The 24,935-nt window shown below is 41.5% G+C and overlaps 1 protein-coding gene across 1 annotated transcript in view; it reads left to right on the top strand.

The window, feature by feature from the left end:
- Positions 1 to 24,935, top strand: part of LOC110522764 (voltage-dependent R-type calcium channel subunit alpha-1E) — a 96,534-nt gene that overhangs the window by 22,416 nt on the left and 49,183 nt on the right. Inside the window, exons 3-5 of the mRNA XM_036968771.1 lie at positions 11,838 to 11,941; positions 12,369 to 12,527; positions 20,963 to 21,153. Of these exons, the coding sequence (XP_036824666.1) occupies positions 11,838 to 11,941; positions 12,369 to 12,527; positions 20,963 to 21,153 (454 nt within the window). The remainder of the gene's footprint in view (positions 1 to 11,837; positions 11,942 to 12,368; positions 12,528 to 20,962; positions 21,154 to 24,935) is intronic.

Genomic DNA, 24,935 nt, shown 5'->3' with positions numbered 1-24,935 from the left:
ATTCTCCTCTTGCCTTTGCTCAGTCTCTCTGTGGTCTCCTCTAAAAGCTGTAGTGCCCTGAACTAGAATAGATATGACCAGTATATTGAATTTAAGTAACCCATCTGGTCTCAGTGGTCAACGTATACTGAGTCTACAAAACTTTAAGGACACCTGCTCTTTCTGTGACATACACTACTTGATGAAAAGTATGTGGACACCCCTTCAAATTAGTGGATTCAGCTATTTCAGCCACACCCATTGCTGAAAGGTGTATAAAATCGAGCACACAGCCATTTAATCTCTATAGACAAACATTGGCAGTAGAATGGCCCTTACTGAAGAGCTCAGTGACTTTCAACATGGCACTGTCACAGGATGCCACTTTTCCAACAAGTCAGCTTGTCAATTTTCTGCCCTGCTAGAGGTCAACTGTGCTGTTATTGTGAAGTGGAAACATATAAGAGCAACAACGGCTCAGCCTCTAAGTGGTAGGAAAAAACAAGTTCACAGAACAGGACCGCCGAATGCTGAAGCTCGTAACACATAAAAACTGTCTGTCTGGCCTCCCGGGTGGCGCAGTGGTCTAGGGCACTGCATCGCAGTGCCAGCTGTGCCACCAGAGACTCTGGGTTCGCGCCCAGGCTCTGTAGCAGCCGACCGCGATCGGGAGGTCCGTGGGGCGACGCACAATTGGCCTAGCGTTGTCCCGGTTAGCGAGGGTTTGGCCGGTAGGGACATCCTTGTCTCATCGCGCAATAGCGACTCCTGTGAAGGCCCGGGTCGCCAGGTGCACAGTGTTTCCTACGACACATTGGTGCGGCTGGCCTCCAGGTTGGAGGCGTGCTGTGTTACGAAGCAGTGCGGCTTGGTTGGGTTGTGTTTTGGACTGTTTTTCATGGTTCGGGCTAGGCCCCTTAGTTCCAGTGAAGGGAAATCTTAACACTACAGCATACAATGACATTCTAGACGATTCTGTATTTCCAACTTTGTGGCAACAGTTTGGGGAATGTCCTTTCTTGTTTCATCATGACAATGCCCGAGTGCACAAAGTGAGGTCCATACAGAAATGGATTGTTGAGATCGGTGTGGAAGAACTTGACTGGCCTGCACAGAGCCCTGACATTAACCCCATTGAACACCTTTGGGATGAATTGGAACACAGACTGCGAGCCAGGCCTAATCTCCCGACCTCACTAATGCTCTTGTGGCTGAATGGAAGCAAGTCCGCACAGCAATGTTCTAACATCTAGTGGAAAGTCTTTCCAGAAGAGTGGAGGCTGTTATAGAAGCAAAGGAGGGACCAACTCCATATTAATACCCATGATTTTGAGCGTCCACATACTTTTGGCAATGTAGTGTAGATTGACCAGGTGAATCCATGTGAAAGCTATGATCCCTTATTGGTGTCACTTGGTAAATCCACTTTAATCAGTGTAGATTAAGGGGGATGAGACAGGTTAAAGAAGGATTTTTAAGCCTTGAAACAATTGCGACATGGATTGTGTATGTGTGTGTCGTGTCTTTGGCATCATTAAATTAAAGACTTATTTTTATAAAAAATTCTCTGTAATTATTATTATGTGATTAAATTAATCATGTAACTGTAATTAACTAGGAAGTTGGGGCACCAAGGAAAATATTCAGATTACAAAGTTATAATTTTCCTAAATACAACTTTCAGATATTTTAATATCTGATCAATTAGTGTCCCAATTAATGAAATATTCTTTACCTCACATTAGTCTCATTCCAAACGTCGTAAATTGTTGGTTATCTGCACAAACCCAGTCTTCACTATGAGTCATCCATACATCAATTGTCTTAAATCATTTATTTACTAAGTAAATAATCACAGAAATGCACACAAACAAACAGTAGATATAGTTCCAAGGAAATAATAGCGGAGTTTCCCTAGTGGGATAAACCGGTATCGCGGCTTGGTGAACAAAAGGGAAGTGGGGGTCGACTGAGATAAAAGACACTACAAAGTGATAATTCTAACAACTGAAATGCTAATCCTTTGCACATGAACGCTCACTCATTAGGGAATAATTGCAATCAATATATATATTTACGCTTAGTGTGTCGCCGTGATCTCTGTTGGAAAGTTTGTTTCTGTTGGAGAGTTTGTCCGCCCTCTCTATCTCTGCCGTGTTTAGAATGGAAAGTTCAGAGTAACATTCAGCAATGTGGTTATAGGATAGATGTTTCGGCGATTGTCGATCTTCGCGTTCAATGATACCGAATTCCTAGCTGCAGACTAGTAATTAGTATCAAAGATTTGTTCTTATTCTGTCGGTTCGATAGTCTCCGAGTTTAACCAAGCAATCGTCTGAAACCTTAGCCCTCTCATGGTTATCGAGGTAAGCTGGTCTCTACTCAAACATTAGCCCTCTCAAAATTGAGAGAAGCATGGTCTATACTCAAACCTTAGCCCTCTCGGTAATCGAGGTAAGCTTGGTCTGCAGTGGGAAAACCCAGGTGGGTTTTTTATTTGGAACATAGAAAAGGGCTGTCCCATGACGCCAGGTCCTGTCTCTGCCCCTGGGGGCGGGCCAATGACTTAGTGAAACTTTAAACAGAAATACACTTCTCTCACATCAACATCATTACATAGCATCACATCATTTCACAAATAGTATCATCTTAACTCATTCATTTTATACAATAATTAGATGCAGACCTCATAACTGAGACTCTATAAACAGGGTTATGGTAATGTGGATGTATTGTCTCTCATGAGTTTCACAAAATTGTACCAAACGGACCAGTTTGTAGCTAGCTACTTCACTGACCATTTATATTCTCCAGAACATGACTATTGTTCAGTTCTCAAGTTCTGTGAGGTGGAAGAAGTTCCTTTATTCTCTCTATGAAAACGCACTCTCTCTCTATACTGTCTGGCCATGAGGAAGAATCTCCTCCAGGAATTTATGACCTGCCTAACAGCAGCCTGGGTGTAGGAGAGAGAGAGAGAGGGGGATGGTGCAGAGAGAGGGGGATGGTACTCGCTGTACCCAAAGAGGGCAACGTCATGACGTGCCATTCAGAGAGTGAATGGGCAAGACAAAATATTTACGTTTCTTTCAACGGGGTATGGTAGTCGGTGCCAGGCGCACCGGTTTGTGTCAAGAACTGCAACGCTGCTGGGTTTTTCACGCTCAACAGTTTCCCGTGTGTAATCAAGAATGGTCCACCACCCAAAGGACATCCAGTCAACTTGACACAACTGTGGAATGCATTGGATTCAACATGGGCCAGCATCCCTGTGGAACACTTTTGACACCTTGTAGAGTCCATGCCCTGATGAATTGAGGCTGTTCTGAGGGCAAAAGGTTGTGCAACTCCATATTAGGAAGGTGTTCTTAATGTTTGTTATACTGAGTGTATACTACTTAAATATCCAGCCATGTTGTAACTCAAATTTTTATGCAAAAAAAATTTTTACATTCAAACAGCTGTAACGTTTTCTTCCGTTGAAGGAGAGGAGGACCAAAATGCAGCGTGGTTAGAGTTCATGGTTTTTAATATGAGAAACTCAACATGAACACAATTACAAAACAACAAACGTGGCAAAACCCAAAACAGTCCCATCTGGTGCAGATAACACAAAGACCGGAAACAACCACCCACAAACCCCAACACAAAACAAGCTACCTAAATATGGTTCCCAATCAGAGACAATGACCTAGACCTGCCTCTGATTAAGAACCATATCAGGCCATACATAGAAACGGACAAACTAGATACACAACATAGAATGCCCACCCAGCTCACGTCCTGACCAACACTAAAACAAGGAAAACACAAAAACACACGTCAGAACGTGACAACAGCTCTCCTGTGAAGTCGTGACTTGCGACATACGCCTAGTTTCCTGAATTGGGCAAAAAATCTGCCAGTTTAAACTGGAGATATGTTTTTTTGCAATGGATGCGTCTCAATCCACCACATCCGCCGATGTTGAATTCCGCATCTGCAGTGAAAGTTGGCAGAGCAGTGTTTATCAGACCATGAGACGTCCCAAAAATCGGTCTTCTCACAAAATCGTCTGTAGCGTCCGAAGCGTCTTGGGACTCGACTGTAGTCGGGAACAGCCGATCTGCCAACTTCTGTCTGTAGCGTTGAACAGTTTGGGCTACACATTAATTTGACTCCTGTTGTGACATGACTTTAACATTAATCTGAAGACTGTTATTTATCTACTTACCTAACTAAGTTTAATTGTTACCTGATTAAATTAATAATGTAAGAATTAACTCATTAGGATCTGGGGAACCACGGAGAGTGGTTGTTTAAAGAGTTACCATGTCCCGAATTAAACTGTAAAAGGTCTTTACCTATCACATTCGTAAACAGTCAACTTGTTAGTTATAAACTCGTATCATATCATCATTCTGAACAGTCGGAACTTCCTTGCATCTACAAAAATCCGAGCCTTACTTATGATTCAGTACTACACAAATTGGTTTAATTATTTATTTATTAGCAAATGAAATGGGAACACAGGATAAACATACACACTATGCATCGGTTATTGACTGGAGACTTAATAAGCTTAAACAGGTCCCTAGCGGAATGATAACAACATGGCTGCTTGTTAAAAGATGGAGAGGGACAGAGAGAGGGACAGAGACAGTTAACATTGGTACATTCAGAAACTACTCTCACTTACAGTAACCACACACTTTGCACACAAATTGCCACCCGCTTTGAGTAAGAAATCAAGATTGTATTTACGTGAAATGTCTGGGTTAGCCGATATCTCTCAGGGAACAGGGCAGCCTTGGAAAGGGAGTTTGGAAAGGGGGCCTTTTCACAGCACGATTGTAAGGCTCTGATTGTCCGAAATGGTTATGATGAGTCTTCGTCTCTTGTCCTTCTCTGTAGTTGTCCGGTATTTTTATTTATAATTTTTTTATTTAATCTTTTATTTAACCAGGTAGGCCAGTTGAGAACAAGTTCTCATTTACAACTGCGACCTGGCCAAGATAAAGCATACAGTGCGACACAAACAACAACCCAGAGTTACACATGGAATAAACAAACATACAGTCAATAACACAATAGAAAAAATCTATATACAGTCTGTGCAAATGAGGTAAGATTAGGAGTATCAGGTGACAGAGTTGACTTTCCTTCCATTTACTCTTGAAGATGCTTCTTTGAAGATAGGCTAGCCAGCGTATCGATGGTTTCCCAGTGGGGTGATGAGAGTAGCATAATACGATGGTTTGAGCAGAGTAACAGAATGGTCCTACTTAAATTTGCTTTCGAAGATACTTTACTTCGGACAGCTAATCAGCGTACCAGTGATTGTCCGGTTGGTGAGTTTAACATCTCTACCTCATTTTGAGATTCAAAGTTCAAACCACTTTAAACGTGCAGCTGCAGCTTCACGTGTTTCTGGTCTGATGTGCTTTTTCTTAACCCATAATTTATACAGTTTGCTCAAAAGGGGCAGTTTCGGCAGGCTGGCATGCAAACTTCCTTTAGATTTTATTGGGGGGGCTTTCTGTTGTTCCATGTAGTGAATCTGTTATTAGTAGAACCCCCTTCCACCCCGCTTAGACAGGGCTTAGACTCTTATGGGTTAAACCAAATATTTTTTCTCTGAACAATTGCATTAATATAAAATAATATAATTTCAATTTTTTTTGGAGCATACAATATTGCGCAGTATTTGTATTATTCATTTTCTACAGTCTGTTTTGCTCATCTTCATCAAGGGTGCCAATAATTTAGGAGATGACTGTTTTTTCTATGTGGGTTATTTCATTTGTATCCAGCTGAAAGGGAAACCAGATTGCTGTACTGTAAATCTTTACTACGGTTTGTCTTCAATTTACCTCTTAATCAGACAAACAAAGACAGATGCTATCTGCCAAGGATAATTAACATCTATAGCATCCCAAATTATCTCTCTGTCATTTGATTCCCTGTGGTGTTTGTTTGTGGAAAAGCAATTTTAAGGTAACTCCCTGTTCTCCCATTTCTTGTATGAATGTGTGCTGTTGTCATTGTTTTAGAGCCACAGTGTTTCACTGGGACAAAAGGTATTTACTGAAATGTACCCGCAGGGAGCATCAAATGGCCCATTGTGGTGAAATTGCCTTTTCACTTCTGCAGGATGCCTTCTCTAACTCCTTTGAAGTTTATACGGAGCTAAACATTTTTCATTATTGGCTGTAGTATCTGTGACAAGCAACTAAATTGAACAAATTGATATCCAGTGTGTAAAGGGGAGTACTGTAGATAGATGGGCTGTGTTTGGGGGACACTGAGATCAAATGTACCTAGGCACATGGAGGTGGTACAGGCTCACTGCTGCTACACACACATCATCATGTCCTTTGATAGCTGCCCACTCCTGGACTTTCAGAAAGGGCTGGCATCCCTGGGTGTAGATCAAGTTCCCACATGCTGGGTCAGTCAGAGCCTGAGACCCCATGCAATAAAAGGTTTTCATTTAGCAGCAGCAGGTAGCCTAGTGGTTAGAGCGTTGGGCCAGTAACTGGAAGGTTCCTGGATTGAATCCCTGAGCTGACAAGGTAAAAATCTGTTGTTCTGCCCCTGAACAAGGCCGTTAACCCACTGTTCCCCAGTAGGCCATCATTGTAAATAAGAATTTGTCCTTAACTGACTTTGCTAGTTTAATAAAGGTTCATTAAAAAAAGTGACATGGTGTTATCCCTGCAGTTGTATTATGCATTAGCTCTGGTCCAGGGGTGAGGCCAGGGTCGTAGGTTCCTTATGATACAGAGAGATGTGAAGAAGTCCTTACCATCAGAGATGATGAAATGAAAGGCCCTTTGAAGTGTGCATGTGGTGGTTACGCAGTGGAGGAAGAGTGTGCATTACCTCACCCTGCTGGGTAAGTATGGAGTGCAATGTAGCGTTGTAGGCTCCTAAGTGATACGGTAACCTCTGGCGTAAGATGCCTGAGAATACAATTTGTTTCTAAGAAAACATGATTTCATCATGGCATCCTGGTGTAACAAACTGTGTTTCCCAACAGATGGCTGCCAGAGAGAAAATGCTCATCCAGATAGATTCAGAACTGTTTAAGGTGCTTAGAAACTGTCACGTGTCAGTGTTTTCTGACTATAAATACACAGTGATATAATTCACATAACACATTGAATGGTATGTTATTTTGTGTTATAAAAGTCAACCTACATTCTGAGAATAGACAAATATTTTCCACAAAATGAAGTGATGAATATGAACGCGGATTACAAGATGTCTAGATGCACTTCTCCTTTATAAGGTACAAATATTGGTAATGAGCTCCTATGAAATCCCCAGTGAATCTATGCCCAAGGCTTAGCACAGTGTTTGGAAATAATCAGCAAGCTCCAGTTTACTAATGTCAAATCGAGGTGCAATCCTTTACACTTTTGCATCTCTGTTGTCTAACTGTCCTTAGGTGTCTGTCACCAGCTGTCCGAATTGGATGTGTGACAATTAGCTAAGTGTTTGCTCTTTAGCCAAGATGAATAATAGATCTGGTGAATGATTGATAAGACACAGCGTAAAAGGAACAGGGTTGATGAGGGTTGATGAGAGACTATACAGTAGAGTACACACACTATTGAACACACTATTGAATGTGGCCAACATATACATTGTACACAGTACAGTAAAGTTTAGCTATATTTGTTACTTGTCCATATGTCTTATTAGTGATTGGCTATGTCTTCGAGAGTCTTGGATTCCCCACCACCAAATCTGGTCACCACGATCACACAAAGTCTTGCCATGTGAGTCAGAAATAGGGTATTGCATTTTGGATGTAGAGCTGTTTTTGTGACTAGTGTGGGCAGGATGTTATCATGAGAACAGCCCAGGGTCAGGCAGACTGACTGACTGAGACAGACAGGGTTTGTTGCCTCTGTCTCAGGCTATAAAGGGGCCCAGCAGCATGCTCCACACAGCACACCATCATGGGCAAACATAACGGGTGTCTTGTAGAAACAGTGACGGCATAAAGGTAGACCTTAGTTACAGCGATTTATCAAAAGCAAAGACGTCAATGATACAGCCGAACTCTCCATGTCCTCAAGATAAAAGTTGTCAGTTAGATAACTTCCTAACCTAGATTTGGCCTCGAGAAATGACAGCTGTCTATCATTTGACATAATGCTAGTGACAGGTGTCAACCATGTCATGATATTGATAGCATTATGACTTATGTATTACAGATGAAGGATTGTCATTTGAGCACCCTGTTGCTGGATAACTTTTCTGAAATGCAGCTATTGTATAATTTGTAGTGTATTTCAGGTTTAAAAGGCTCCCGAATTTTGTAATTTTCACTTTGAAATAGACTTGATTTTCCCTTACAAAAAATGTATCAACCCCTATAAAAATGTCTATTAATGTCACGACTTCTGCCGAAGTCGATGCCTCTCCTTGTTCGGGCGGTGCTCGGCGGTTCGACGTCACCGGTCTTCTAGCCATCATTGATCTATGTTTCATTTTCCATTGGTTTTGTCTGGTCTTCTTACACGCCTGGTTCCAATCCCATTCATTAATTGTTGTGTATTTAACCCTCTGTTTCCCCTCATGTCCTTGTCAGAGATTGTTTATTGTTATGTTGATGTTTTATGGATTGGTGTGCGACGGGTTTTTGTACCCACATTTATTTTACTATGGACTTTGGTTTTGGAGTTTGTTTTAAGTTATTAAAATACTCCATTTATACCAAGTTTAATTCTCCTGCGCTTGACTTTCCTGCCACCTACATACACGACGTGACAATTAATTATAATCTGCATAATAATTCATATTTCATGTTGCTGCAGGATTATTTTCCTGCTGTAGCAAACTGGCTCAAATTAAAGGGATACGTCGGGATTTTGGCAATGAGGTCCAGCATGTACAATACTTCTCCAGAGTCAGATTAATTTGTGGATACCATCTTTATGTCTCTGTGTCCAGTATGAAGGAAGTTAGAGGTAGTTTCGCAAGCTAATGCTAACTCGCGTTAGTGCAATGACTGAAAGTCTATAGGTATCTGCAGATACCTATAGATACCCTATTGCTAGTTAGCAACTGTGCTAGCGCTAGTTAGCAACTTCCTTCAAACTGCACACGGAAAAATTAATCTGACTCTGGGAAAGTAGATAAAGGGCCTCATTGCCAAAATCCCAAAGTATCCCTTTAAGATCTTACATCTGTACTTTATGTCACTGTCATGTGAAGTGTTATGGCAGTTACTTGTCTATGGATTTACAGTTGTGTCACATTGTTGACACCAGCAGATAATTATCAGACATGGAGAAGTATAGGATCAGTAATGAGTGTGAATTCTGCAGCTGAGTGCCAAAGTGAACAGCTTTTGTTTTCTGGCATGATGTAGTAAAGTCAGTGACAGTAGATGTTCCCTGGCATGCAGTGAAACTGACAGTGGATTTGTCCTTACCCAGGCTTTGTGCTGCTGAGGTACTCCCACACTGCTCTGCTTTCTAGCACAAAGAAAGAGCCTCCATTCCTTCTAAAGCCTCCCACAGTGTCCTTACTCCTCACAGGGTTTTAACATGCCGCATTATGCTCCCAAGCTGACAACGTTTTAAAAAACTAACGCTGTTGCCTCTGAATTTTGTTGTGTAAACTGTATTTGCTGAATGGAATACTCAATTGTAGAAATGTGCACCACCCACATAGATTTGCTCTTTATTTTATAATGTCTTCTGTTGAATGGGACTGGAAGGCAGTAACTTTGTCTCATCAAGCTCATGTACCTAGCCTACACGTGCACCTGCCCAGTGGCCACTCTCTCTGTCCACTAATATAGACCAGACTAGAATACAGCTCACCTGGCTGGCTTCTCACAAACCACAAGGGTGTCTGCCTGAGCAGGAAGTCCATCAGCAGACTAAATGGGGATGACATTTTTAGCTCCTAGATCCCCCCCCCCCTCGTCCGTCTCCATAACAACTAAAGAGCAGCCCAGATTTGGTAATGATTTGGTGAAGGGGAGGAGGCTCTGTCTGTTCTCAGCTCATCCCAGGTGGAATAATATCATCTCTGTATGGATGTGCTATTTTAATAGTCTTAGTAATAGTCTTAGTCTTAATTAAAATGGCTGACACCCCGGTGTCCTGACATCCTAGACGTGGCTAATCCTCACCAAAATATGGCTGTAGCTCTTCTTTTCAGACCATAATATGATCTGTGCCATATTCAACATAATCTGTATTATGTCTGTGTAACACAGTTAACAGGACATTACAAAATGGAGATTTAGGACTAACAATGGTTGAAAAAAGGGATCACTTCTATGTTTTATGACATCATACCTACTGCAGCTGCATCATCTGCAGCACTGCCGTGCTGTCAGATCTGGACAAAGAGAGGGGAAGGGCAGAAAGGAACCAGGTCAAAAGCAGTGGGAGGGGTGACCGTGGGTTGTCTAGATCTCCTATTATGGTGTAGAGTGGATCTCACTGGAAGTGTGTAAGAGAGAAAGGGGGTGAGGTGAAAATAGTGGGCGGAGGCTCTGTTCCCCCCCAAGTGTGCACAGCATAGTGCCACTATAACGTAGAGGAGAGAAGGAGCGATGAAGGAGGAGAGGAGGGGCCAGGACGCACCAGCCTCCTTTATGTCTATTGTACCTGCTGCACTGTATCTCCAATAAGTTGCCTCCTATTAGGAGGCACATCAAAGAAAGGATAACATTTGCATTTTATAATGAGCTGCTTCACATCTGTTCCAGGTACTAGCTGATATTTACTTGGAGCCTGTGGACTGCACCATTTATCCAGGGGGGAGAGAAAGACATCTAACAGGCTATTTTTTTCTGAGCATGCGGGGGGGGATGCTTTCCCATGTGAGCGGGAACGTATGCTCATGTGAGAGAGGGAACGCCCACTTACACAGACAGGAACCTTGTCTCTCTCTCTTCCTCGTACTAGCTGCAGTCTTCATTTCCTAAATAGAATTTGTCAGTGCCTTCCTCCTACGCAGTGCAGACAAAAATAGGACTTGTTTTCTCCTGCATTCGCTGCCTGGTGTACCAGTGAAACCAGGTTGCTTGAACCCTAGAAGCCCCTTCCCCTCCCTGTTGCTCCTGAACCTTTTGAGTGGGTCACATCTTTAATGTCTGGTCTCATTGTACTCCAGTCTGATGAGAAAATATAACTAATGTGGTTAGCTGCACACATGTGACAGATGACTCAGATGATAAGATCCAGAGATTAAGTGCTAGGATAGCTGCCGAGTGTTAGCTTTAAACAGAGTAGGAGCAGAATTACACCAATGGACCATTTCACTGAAATATTGATCTGTCAATCCTGTTTCTTGAATCTTGACCAATGCTATTTCATTGTTTTTAAGATTCAAGTATTACTCATTCATACATTTGTAAGTTAATATCCTAAGACACTACATCTCAATGAAATAGACTACAGTCCATGGTTCAAATCCAGGCTGTATCACATCTGGCTGTGATCGGGAGTCCCATAGGGCGGTGCACAATTGGCCCAGCTTTGCCTGAGTTTAATTAGAGACAATCAGACTGTGTAATGATGAAGTGTCATGTTTATTTGGGAAACTGATGTGATGAATACTACAAGTACTTTATCTACAAGTACCCCTCCCCCCACTATGGGATAGGTTCAGTCATGATGGGTCCTGGATCTACACAAAGAAATCTATCATGCATTTCTTTGTATCATGCAATACCTGATTCAGACTCAGATAATGTTTCACATATTACATTCTCTTTGAAATATTAATGGGATATTAATGCTGTATAACTGATTTAATAATTATCTCTGTTGTGTGTGTGTGTGTGTATGTATGTATGTATGTATATATATATATATATATATATATATATATATATGCAGGATTCTGGCCACAGCGGGAGCTCACATGAACATCCCAGTGGACCTGCGGACCCTGAGGGCCGTCCGTGTGCTCAGACCCCTCAAACTGGTCTCTGGAATCCCCAGTGAGTAGCCTCCGCCACCAGATCACATATACTGGATGGATGTCCATGGATCTGCTCTGTCTATATATACAGTATATATTTGGAATTCTGTACAGTATATAGGTATTTTTACTTGTTCTTCTGGCGTTTGCAGTACATCTGTCCAACCTCATTTTGGAGTCTGTAAAGTTAATTCCTAATTAGTTATTTTGTTGGCAGACCACAACTGAGTCAAACTGAAAACCACTCCCAGAATGAGGACGGGCAACAATGTCTTCGTGGAAGTGTTGTATTATCCAAAGTGAGAGTGCTGTCTAAGTGAGAGTGCTGACACTATCTGCTCTAAGTGGTTCCCACACTTCCCATCCATAATTGTTTGGAGCTGTGACTTATTGTTGGCACTGACGACACATGACGGTTGTCTCTCTATCTCTCTGTGTGTGACCAGGCCTGCAGATAGTCCTGAAATCTATCATGAAAGCCATGGTGCCGCTGCTCCAGATTGGCCTGTTGCTCTTCTTCGCCATTCTCATGTTTGCCATCATCGGCCTGGAGTTCTACAGCGGGAAGCTCCACAGCACCTGTCTGCCCATGCCCAATATCCTAGGTAAGACAGAATATGCATCCCAAATGGCCACCCTATTCCCTTTATAGTGCACCACATTTTGACCAGGGAATATATAGGGACCATTTGGGACACACTCAAATAGAGAGTGGGCTTTAGCGAGATCCCCTTACGTCTACAGTAATCCAGGGCACTCAATGTTCTGCATATCAATTTGGGATGCTTCTGTAGCAGTCAGTGTCACTTTATGTGAGGCTGAATCTGTTGTGTTATTTTATACCTTTACTTTGCATATAGCCTATGCTTGCATAATTAAACACCTAGCTTCAATGAATCTTTTTAACACCTACATTAATATCGTGCTGAGGTGATCATTAACTCTGTTATATGTAAACATTTCGGGTACATCATCATAAACATTCTTCAAGCTGATAATTTCTCAGCAGGCTTATACTGCGTCTATACAATGAGCAGATGATTCTTTTCTGCGAGGCTTCCCTCAGCTGTAATGATAGGCTATACAAACGTCCTGTAATGGTTCACTGTTGTTTCCTCCCACCCGCCCGCCCAGTGGACTGAATGCTGGTCCGGCTGATAATAGCTGGGTCGTTCCACCAAATCGGTGCCTTGTTTTGGGAAGTGTAACTTCTGTCATGAACATTCTGTCATGAAGAGCACTTTTTTTCCCCATCTCAAGAGGGTAAATATAAAAATTACTTTAGTAATTGCCTATTAAGTGACAAATAAAGTAACAGTGTTGACTGTAACAGTGTTGACTGTAACAGTGTTGACTGTAACAGGGTTGACGATTTCTTCTTAAATCAGCCAGAAATCCCCTTATGACAGGGGGAATGGAAGCTTGTAGTACGCAACAGGGAGTGGCAATTGAATGCAAGCTTCACAACAAAATATGAAATTGTTAAAACATTTCTAGCCTGTCTGTGGGTAACAGGGTTGACGTGTTATGCTCGACCCACTCCGTTTTCCACCACAAAACACCAGAAAATGGCCAGAAAGAGTAGAACCAGTTCACCTGCTTTAACTCTATGATTTGACTAGTAGATGTTCAATGTTTCTTTAGATTTTTTTTTTTAAGGAATAGAGTCACGACATTAAAAAGATAATTCAGTTCACATAACAGGGTTGACTTTAAAATGAGGGACATATGTAAATGAATCACTAATCATATGAAATAAATAATCATCTGACAGAAATTACTTTCTCTATGCAACAAAATAACTAAGGCTTTACAATGATGGTGGAACTTAAGTGTGTTAAAATCTTCCTAGAAGTGGCACAGGGTTGACAGAGGAACAATTTTGCACTTTAACAAGCCTTTATTCATAAAAAAGGGATTTAATAATTCTCCATGTGATCTATATTAAAGGGCAGTTCATGTAACGCTCGTCCTCTTCTTCTGATGAGGAGTAAGAGAGATTTGCAGCGTGGAAGTGTCCATAACGTTACTTTATTAACAAGAACACTAAACTACAAAATAATAACGTGAAATACTGAAACAAACGAAACAGTCCCGTGCGGCACAAACACTAACACGGAAAACAAGCACCCACAACTCAAAAGTGAAACCAGGCTACCTAAGTATGGTTCTCAATCACGGACAACGATTGACAGCTGCCTCTAATTGAGAACCATACCAGGCCAAACACAGAAATCCCAAATTATAGAAAAAAGAACATAGACAACCCACCCAACTCACGCCCTGACCATACTAAAACAAAGACATAACAAAATAACTAAGGTCAATTTATATAACATACTTTTAAAATTCAATATTGGTGCACAATTTCTACTTAAAATACGCAAAAGGCACTCTTTTCTTGGAACGACCCAACTGTGTTACGCAACAGACCTGAAACACACAATACCATGCTTGGCTGCACCTGTAAGTGTAATCACAGCCACAATGACTGCCTATGTAATTAAACCCCACAATATAGCAGCTCAATACCTAGACAAATTATAAAGTCATAGATGTTATTGCCTCGCTGCACGGATCATGTTATAGTTAAGTGGGTTACACAGTTCTATTTACAAAGATCTACATAAAGGGTTAACGCCTGAACATAATTTGTTATTCAGGTAGTGTGGTCTTATAACAACCTTACTGTGGGATATTTTCCTTCAGTTTTTCACATGATAGGCATTGAGTTGTCACAGATAGAGAAGATAATGAAATTAGCTGTCCTCTCAAATGACATTTTCAAACAGATTGTCCTCACCTGATAAATACATAAACTCATCTTTTGTTCAATATCACTCATGGCTTGACTTGGTCACAAAATGTCCTCTGATGTTGACAGACTGTTTCAGTGGATTGATACATTAAAGAGTTATATAATGCCTTCTAGTATTCCTTTACTGCATTTCAAAGATATTAGATTTAATACAGTATCTAACTGTATCTCAAAGAGTGCCACCAACTAGCGATAGACTCCGCTAGCGGTGCCAGTTTAGATATAGGTACAATCGGCCATGGCCCTTGGGTTAGAAAGGTGAATGAGCAGTAGGAGACAGATGTACAAAACACACATTTATTACCACACAACAGACAGACAGACAGACAGACAGACAGACAGACAGACAGACAGACAAACAGACAGACAGACAGACAGACAGACAGACAGACAGACAGACAGACAGACAGACAGCAATATGAAGTGAATTGATGGAATAGGTGAAAGAGCTTGTGTTGTCATCCACACACTAACACACGGTTAGGAAGTCCAGGGTGGAGGATTTGTATTCGTATTTTGTATTTATTATGGATCCCCATTAACTGTTGCCAAGGCAGCAGCTACTCTTCCTGTGGTCCGGCAAAATGAAGGCAGTTATACAATGTTAACAATTTTACAATACATTGATTACAGAATTCACAACACACTAAGTGTGAGCCCTCAGGCCCATACTCCACATCCACGTATCTACAACACAAGATCCATGTGTGCGTGTGTGTATAGTGCGTATGTTATCATCAAATCAAATCAAATGTATTTATAAAGCCCTTCTTACATCAACTGATAGCTCAAAGTGCTGTACAGAAAACCAGCCTAAAACCCCAGACAGCAAGCAATGTAGATGCACAGTGGCTAGGAAAAACTCCCTAGAAAGGCCAAAACCTAGGAAGAAACCTAGAGAGGAACCAGGCTATGAGGGGTGGCCATTCCTCTTCTGGCTGTAACGGGTGGAGATTATAACAGAACATGGCCAAGATGTTCAAATGTTCATAAATGACCAGCATGGTCAAATTATAATAATCATAGTAGTTGTTGAGGGTGCAACAGGTCAGCACCTCAGGAGTAAATGTCAGTTGGCTTTTCATAGCCGATCATTGAGAGTATCTCTACCGCTCCTGCTGTCTCTAGAGAGTTGAAAACAGCAGATCTGGGACAGGTAGCATGTCTGGTAAACAGGTCAGGGTTCCATAGCCGCAGGCAGAACAGTTGAAACTGGAGCAGCAGCACGGCCAGGTGGACTGGGGAAAGCAAGGAGTCATCATGCCAGGTAGTCCTGAGGCGTGGTCCTAGGGCTCAGGTCCTCCAAGAGAAAGAAAAAAAGAAAGAGAGAAAAAGAGAATTAGAGAGAGCATACTTAAATTCACACGGGACACCGGATAAGACAGGAGAAATACTCCAGATATAACAGACTGACACTAGCCCCCCGACACATGAACTACTGCAGCATAAATACTGGAGACTGAGACAGGAGGGGTCAGGAGACACTGTGGCCCCATCCGATGATACCCCTGGACAGGGCCAAAAAGGCAGGATATAACCCCACCCACTTTGCCAAAGCACAGCCCCCACACCACTAGAGGGATATCTTTAACCACCAACTTACCATCCTGAGACAAGGCCGAGTATAGCCCACAAAGATCTCCTCCATGGCACAACCCAAGGGGGGATGCCAACCCAGACAGGAAGATCACGTCAGTGACTCAACCCACTCAAGTGAAGCACCCCTCCTAGGGACGGCATGGAAGAGCACCAGTAAGCCAGTGACTCAGCCCCTGTAATAGGGTTAGAGGCAGAGAATCCCGGTGGAGAGAGGGGCAGAGACAGCAAGGGCGGTTCGTTGCTCCACTGCCTTTCCGTTCACCTTCACACTCCTGGGCCAGACAATTTCTCCCAGCCAATCATCAGTAATTTGTGTAAGTGCTGTGCTTGTTGAATATCCTTCCCTATAAACGTGCTGAAAGTCTGTTGTAAAATAGCATTGTATCTGGTTAAACACTATTTTTTCCAAAACTTTACTAAGGGTTGGTAACAGGCTGATTGGTCGGCTATTTGAGCCAGTAAAGGGGGCTTTACTATTCTTGGGTAGTGTTAGGTTTGTTCTTTTCCTCCTTGTCAATCATCATTGGCTCATTGGTAAAATTAGCATTATGACAATATCTTTAATTAAATAATTCAAAAACCTTTATTAATGCAATTGCAGACAGAAGTTGACAAACAGGAACATAGCACGAATGTTGCTGAGTAAGTTCTGCATCAAACACAAGCTCTCAAGTTGTTTTATTAAACCGAAGTCCCGCCTTAGTGATGTCACTGACTACGTCATTACCTTTTTACTCCTGAGACCATAACCCTGCACCCATAGCTATACAAACATAAAGTTTCATTGTTATAAAAGCTAGGCAATAAATGTCCCCTCCCCAAAGTTGATTTATTGTGAAATGTCTGAGTAGTCTCTTATCTCCCACACTCCCCTGCAGAGTTCTGTCTCAGTCACACATTATAAGAGAGAGAAAGAGCAAACAACTGTGGAACAATTCTAAAACTATATAATGAATATATATATATATATATATTGTTAATCTGTAGGTTAGGACCCTATAAATGTAAGGAGGGTTGGGGTCTTATAACCCCTCCCATTCTATTAATATAACATAAGCATAATCAATTATTCTAATAGATCAAACATTTGTACAGACCCAAATCATGACCCCTAGGTGAATCCTGACAGTAGTTGAATGAGCTTCCCTCCAGGCCTGAGGGCACACACTTTCTAGTAGGCTTAAATTGAAGATATGGCAATCCTCTGCTGAGCACATATCAAAGCTACAGGCTAAGGTTAAATCTAGACTTGGTTTCCTCTATCGTAATCACTCCTCTTTGACTCCAGCTGCCAAACTAACCCTGATTCAGATGGCCATCCGACCCTTGCTAGATTATGGAGATGTAATTTATAGATCGGCAGGTAAGAGTGCTCTCGAGTGGCTAGATGTTCTTAACCATTCGGCCATCAGATTTGCCACCAATGCTCCTTAGAGGATGCATCACTGCACTCTATACTCCTCTGTAAACAGATGATCTCTGTATACCTATTGCAAGACCCACTGGTTGTTGCTTATTTATAAAACCCTCATAAGCCTCACTCCCCCGTATCTGAGATATCTACTGCTGCCCTCATCCTCCACATACAACACCCGTTCTGCCAGTCACATTCTGTTAATGGTCCCCAAAACACCCACATCCCTGGATCGCTCGTCTTTTCAGTTCACTGTAGCTAGCGACTGGAACGAGCTGCAACAAACATTCAAACTGGACAATTTTAGTGCCATCTCTTTATTCAGATACTCAATCATGGACACTCTTACTGACAGTTGTGGCTGCTTTACGTGATGTATTGTTGTCTCTACCTTCTTGCCCTTTGTGCTGTTGTCTGTGCCCAATAATGTTTGTACAATGTTTTGTGTTGCTACCATGTTGTTGTCATGTTGTGTTGCTACCATGCTGTGTTGTCATGTGTTGCTGCCATGCTATGTTGTTGTCTTAGGTCTCTTTTTATGTAGTAGTGTCTCTCTTGTCGTGATGTGTGTTTTGTCCTATATTTTATTTTACATTTTTAACCCCAACCCCCGTCCCCGCAGGAGGCATTTTGCCTTTTGGTGGGCCGTCATTGTAAATAAGAATTGGTTCTTATCTGATTTGACAAGTTAAATAAAGGTTAAATAAATAAAAAATATTTTTAAAAAAATAGGTGTGGCAATATTTTCCGCTATTATCCTCGGTAATTGTCCATCCAGACCCCGGTGGCTTGTCATTGCTGATAGACAACAATACTTTTTTCACCTCTTCCACACTCACTTTACGGAATTCAAAATTACAATTCTTGTCTTTCATAATTTGGTCAGATATACTTGGATATGTAGTGTCAGCATTTGTTGCTGGATTGTCATGCCTAAGTTTTCTAATCGTGCCAATTAAAAAATCTTTAAAGTACTTTGCATATCAGTCGGTTTTGTAATGAATGAGCCATCTGATTGAATGAATGAGGGAGCTGATTTGGCCTTTTTCCCCTAAATTTCATTGAAGGCACTCAAAAGCTTTTTAACTATGTGTCATTTTACTTGATGTCATTTATCTTTGTTTCATAGTGTAGTTTCTTCTTCTTTTTATTCAGTTTAGTCACATGATTTCTCAATTTGTAGTGCGTTTTCCAATCGGTTGTGCAGCCAGACTTATTTGCCATTCCTTTTGCCTCATCCCTCTCAATCATAAAATGTTTCAATTCCTCATCAATCCACAGGGATGTAACAGTTTTTACAGTCATTTTCTTAATGGGTGCATGCTTATTAGTAACTGGGATAAGCAATTTCATAAATGTGTCAATGTAGCGTCTGGTTGCTCCTCATTACACACCACGGACCAACAAATATTCTTTACATCAACAACATAGGAATCACTACAAAACATATTATATTATCTCTTATACACTATATTAGGCCCTAGATATGGCTACTATATTGTGATCACTACATCCGATGGATCTGGATACTGCTTACAGGCACATTTCTGCAGCATTAGTAAAGATGTGATCAATACGTGTTGATGATTTCATTTCTGTGCTGTTTGTAACTACCATGGTTGGTTGACTGGTAGCCTGAACCAGGTTTTAGGCACTGGTTAGAGTTTGAAGCTTTTTCTTGAGTGGGCAGCTTGATGAAAGCCAGTCAATATTTAAATCACCCAGAAAATATACCTCTCTGTTGATATCACATACATTATCAAGTATTTCACACAGATTATCCAGATACTGATTGTTAGCACTTGGTGGTCTATAACAGCTTCCCACAATAATGGGATTTAGGTGAGACAGATAAACCTGTACCATATTACTTCAACAGTATTTAACACGATATCCTCGCTAATCTTTACAGGAATGAGGTTCTGAATATGAACAGCAACACCTCCACTACTGGCATTTATTTTCTGTAAATGTTATAACCTTGTATTGCTACAGCTGTATCATCAAATGTAATGTCTAAGTGAGTTTCAAAGATAGTCAGAATATGAATGTCATCTGTTACTAGCAAGTTATTGATTTCACAAACCTTGTTTCTTAAGCTACATATGTTAATGTGGGCTATTTTGAGGACTTTTCTGGGATACCTGCTGGTTTTCATTGCTTTACTGGGAAGCTTAGCAGAAATAGCTGTTCTCATGTTATTTATGTTAGTGTAGGGAAAGCTGCCCACAGTGTACTTCCTACTAGGGCACACAGCCTCAGTGCTAACAGCATGAATCTGGTGTATACAGTAGACACATGATTGCTGCATACAATAGCTGTAGGATCAGCAGAAACATTCAGAACGACATAAATTAGGTTACTTACATTGTGTCTACCAATGCCCCTAGTATAATGTACATTTGCTAAAGCATTATGATGACTCAGTGACACAATGTTAGGGATTAACTGTGCTGGGCTTGGGTCATTGGTCAGGAAATATCCAGTATGAGTGTAGTTAAGGTGGTGAGATCTTGTGATCTGTCTCTCTGCACCTCTGTGTCCAACTAAAGCACATACTATGTTGGGGGTTTGAGATCCCCACCAGGTACAGCCTGTGATTGGCTGACTAGGTCACATGACTCTAGCCAGGGGAGAGTGTTCTGGAATCAAATCAAAGGTTTATTGGTTGAGTAAAAAGATTTGCAGATATTATCGCTGGTGCAGTGAAATGCTTGTGTTTCTAGCTCTAATAGTGCCGCTGTAGTGTAATGTTTCAGATGATGTCATCATAAAGGTTATGTGGGGACCTCACTGTACAAGGGGGCCTTAGTTACCTGACTATTAGCTTTAGAGAGACAATTTATTATAATGACACATTGCACAAGTCAAGTAGCATAATAATAACGTCATCTTTCAAGAAAGGACTTTTACACAGAGAGTTGCTACTGCTGCTCACGTCATTGATTGAGTCATGCATTACACTATAATCATCATATTGTGGTACTTATTCATGCATCTCCAGTAGATGCGAGTCATTTCTCACAAGTGAGACATTTCTATAAAGTCATCCCATCTCTCATTGGAAAAACACGATTAGTGAGATGGATTTCTGGTTTGCATCCTTTTGTTAAATCTCCAGCCTAGCCTGCGGAGCATTTAATGGACTGACTCAATATGGTCATTATGAACCAGTTGAGGAAGTTCATTCTCTCTTGTCCCCCTGTCAGAGAATGAGACGGTGGACAAGTCTGAGTCAGAGTTCCCGTGTGGGGTAAGGAAGTGCCCTGACAAGTACACCTGCCATGACACCTGGATCGGCCCCAACGACGGCATCACCCAGTTTGACAACATCCTGTTTGCTGTGCTCACTGTCTTCCAGTGCATCACCATGGAGGGCTGGACCACCGTGCTCTACAACGTGAGTCACATCTGTTTCTCTATAACCATGTCCTGTCCTCCGATTGGGGAAAATAGGCCTATTATTTGACCTGGTTATGTCATCCTTTGATACATTGGTTTGATTTTGCCTTTGCTTGGTTGAATTGAATAAACCCTTTGCGTCATTGGGGACACAGACATTGTTGTACCTCTCCTTACCCCAAACACCTATTTTTACCAGTCATTACTAAAACTGTCTGATATGTGTTGTGGGACGCACTCAAACATCCTTTTACAGCTGATTCCCTGTTCTGTGTTTATGAACCCAATTGATTACACACTGTACTTGAGGAATCAAATGAAGGAAGCATTACACAATGATACACACACAGCATATAGAGTGGAGTGTGTCTGTGCCAAGAGAGTTGGGTAATTAAGTGCAGTGAATGGGCTGCAAAGTGAGATCAGGTCAATTATACTCTTAATCTCCCAGTCACCTGCCTCCACTGCCTCACTACTACCCTCTTCCCACTGACCCTCCTTATTTAATCACACTCAATTACATCCTAAACACATGGGCATGATTTGGCAGAGCTGGGATGTTGCTGGCAGACATTTTAAGCTGATACTATTCTTCGAGTTATCAGTTGCACTCTTTATGCCAGATTGGATGCATTCAGACTGAGAACAATAATCAGTGAATTATCGTCAGGACAATAGTGAAATGATGATACCATTAAGAAAGTAATTTTAAGTGTGTTGGGACATACAGTACCCTGAGTGTACAAAACATTAGGAACACCTGCTCTTTCCATGACATAGACTGACCCAGTGAAACCAGTTAAAAGCTATGAAATGATGTAATTTGTTAAATCCTCTTCAATCAATATACATGAAGCGGAGGTGACAGGTTAAATAATTATTTGTAAGCCTTGATACAATTGAAACATGGATTGTGTATGTGTGCCATTCAGAGGTTGAATGGGCAAGACAAAATATTTAAGTGCCTTTGAATGGGGTATGGTAGTAGGTGCAAGGCGCACTGGTTTGTGTCAAGAACTTTAACGCTGCTGGGTTTTTCACGCTCAACCGATTCCCGTGTGTATCAAGAAGGGCCCACCACCCAAAGGACACCCAGCCAACTTGACACAACTGTGGGAAGTATTGGATTCAACATGGGCCAGCATCCCTGTGGAACGATTTCATCACCTTGTAGCGTCCATGCCCTGACAAATTGAGGCTGTTCTGAGGGCAAAATGGGTTGCAACTCAATAGTAGCAAGGTGTTCCTAATGTTTTGTACACTCAGTGTACATTATACTGAGTGCAAATTCTTTTGACTGAATCATCTGGAATTACTGCTCCATGCAGCGGATGGTTTCCGATTAGTTTTGTGGAAGCTAGTATGAGACTTTGATTCCATTCTGCTTTTCTCTCTCAGATTATGCAAGCAACATGAAATGACTGAGATGATGTTGTTGACACTCCAGAGTATTGGGATGATTCTTGCATGTCGGATTGTTGCTTCACAACTTTTGATTTCCAATTCATTACACATTCTCTTGGGACTCTCCCTGATCTGATCTATATAGGATAGTAAGAATACTATCCTATATACTGTATATCATATATACTGTTACTCTCCCTACCTGCTGCTGCCAGTTGTTCATATTATAGTATACGAAGCATAACACTGCCTCAATATTATACTGTACCTCGATTCATTAAATACAACATGTAAAGGGGCCAGTGGCTGGACTGGGAGGAGCAGTTGTATTAGTGTATCAAGGACCAGGTTAAGAGTTTACTCCTCCTGTTCTCCATACATACATCACATTCTGTTTGATTGAGATGATGTCACCAAGCATTTTCCTCAGCACATCCCAGTACCAAACTACCAATACTGTACCTGGCTGGTGTTATGTTGCAGAAGGCATTGTCTATTTCAGGAGGAGCTCAGACAGACAGTGTAGTAATTCCCTGATCTGATCATGTGCCTGCCCAACTCAAACAAACTCAATCATGTTACCCTCTACCTCCCTCGGCCAGCTGAATCAATTATCGTCATTAATGCCTCTTCCTCTTTCCCCACCTCATGGTAATATTACAGTGGAGTAGTTGTCACTGTGAATGTGAAAGGCAGTCTATTGAAAACTCTGATGCTCGTTAATGATGGTGATGCAAAACAATGTAATAAAACGTCCAATCCATTCATGCCTAGGGCTATTAGTAACTGGACATCAGCAGGTGCCAACGTATGGTGAATACCTTCATTTAGAAATAAAAAAAACACAACTATGTTGATAGCATAAACTAAAACTGTAACATTTTAAACAGGATAGCAAGACCATTTTGTCAGCTTGTTCCTCATGATTTTCTTTTCAGAGCCAGAATCAATTAGCTACCAATCCACGACTGTTGAAGTCCCCTGGCCTTGTGTTGGCGAAAGGACTCCGTTGCGGACACAAGGACATAATTTGATCAAAATGCTAATTTGATCATGAAAGTGCCTGGGTGTTTACTACACTGGAGAGCATGCTTGCCATAGGCTATTTTAAAAATAAATAAAAAAATGTATTTCACCTTTATTTAACCAGGTAAGCTAGTTGAGAACAAGTTCTCATTTGCAACTGCGACCTGGCCAAGATAAAGCATAGCAGTTCGACACATACAACAACACAGAGTTACACATGGAATGAACAAAACATAGTCAATAACAATATAGCTAGACAACCTCTGGAAACCACTGATCTCACCAGGGAATCATGCAGTTACAGTCATAGATACCCTGGGATTGAGATTCACAGGAATATTACCTTAACACATCTTCAGTAAGGTAGTGGAAAATACATTTGATTGATTTGAATTAAAGATGTACTTTCCACTGCTTGGCTACCAGTGTAGCACAGTTTATGGTTGGCCTACCCACAGAGCATAGATGCCAGGCCATATTTTCTGCTCACTGCTTTCATGGTTCTTTATTTAAGTTGATGGAAGCAGATTTAGTGCTGCCTTGATTGTATTATGTTGACAGACATTATGGTGACTGGAATTTATTATGGAGTGAAGAAAGACAGTGGAAGGAGAGAATGTGAGTCTGCTCTGGTTAAAAGGGCCCGCAGACTTTCTCTAATACTGTTTGCTGTTTCATATTCCTTTCTACAGGAACACACACCGTATGCACGTACTGTACACAGACACACACACTCAGTCAAACATACACGTGTACACAGACTCTTACTCATTCAGTAAGTCACTCACAAATAAACCATGCCACCCACTTCATTGCATTCTGCTAAAACAAAGTTGAGTACACATGCTTCTCTTTTCTATTGTTTTCATTGCATTCTCTGATGCAGAATCCACTTACTGCCGTACCTGATCCACTTTCCCCTCTCATGTTGGCCCAGAGCTAATCAATACTATTTCTCTCTGTCTCTTATTTAACACAGATGAACTTGGTTTTCAGTTTCAGATTTTCCCAGTATCTACACTATAGTCCTGTATTATGTTCCCGAAGTTCAGATTCAAATTCCATTACGATTTTTGACGAATCGTGGACAAGGGAACATGTCACATGGAGGTAGAGAACAGAATAGGCTCCCTGGCCTCAGTAAGTAATAGAGAGATGTGTGTAACTGTGAGACTGGGGATGTGTGTTTGAACTCTGTTTCATTCCTGTAGTCAGTCAGCTAGCCTCTGCCTAGCTCATGACTGTGGTACATCCTAATAGCTTGTTAAAAACTACCATTATCTGACAAAGCCCAGAGCTCCCCAAGGTGTAGCAGCACGTAAACAAGGTGGTCCGCAGGTCAATGGAACA

This window comes from Oncorhynchus mykiss, chromosome 30 (assembly GCF_013265735.2).
Source record: "Oncorhynchus mykiss isolate Arlee chromosome 30, USDA_OmykA_1.1, whole genome shotgun sequence".
Taxonomy (NCBI): Eukaryota; Metazoa; Chordata; class Actinopteri; order Salmoniformes; family Salmonidae; genus Oncorhynchus; species Oncorhynchus mykiss.
The sequence above is the reverse complement of the archived record's forward strand: the minus strand, read 5'-3'. Positions and strand labels throughout refer to the sequence as shown.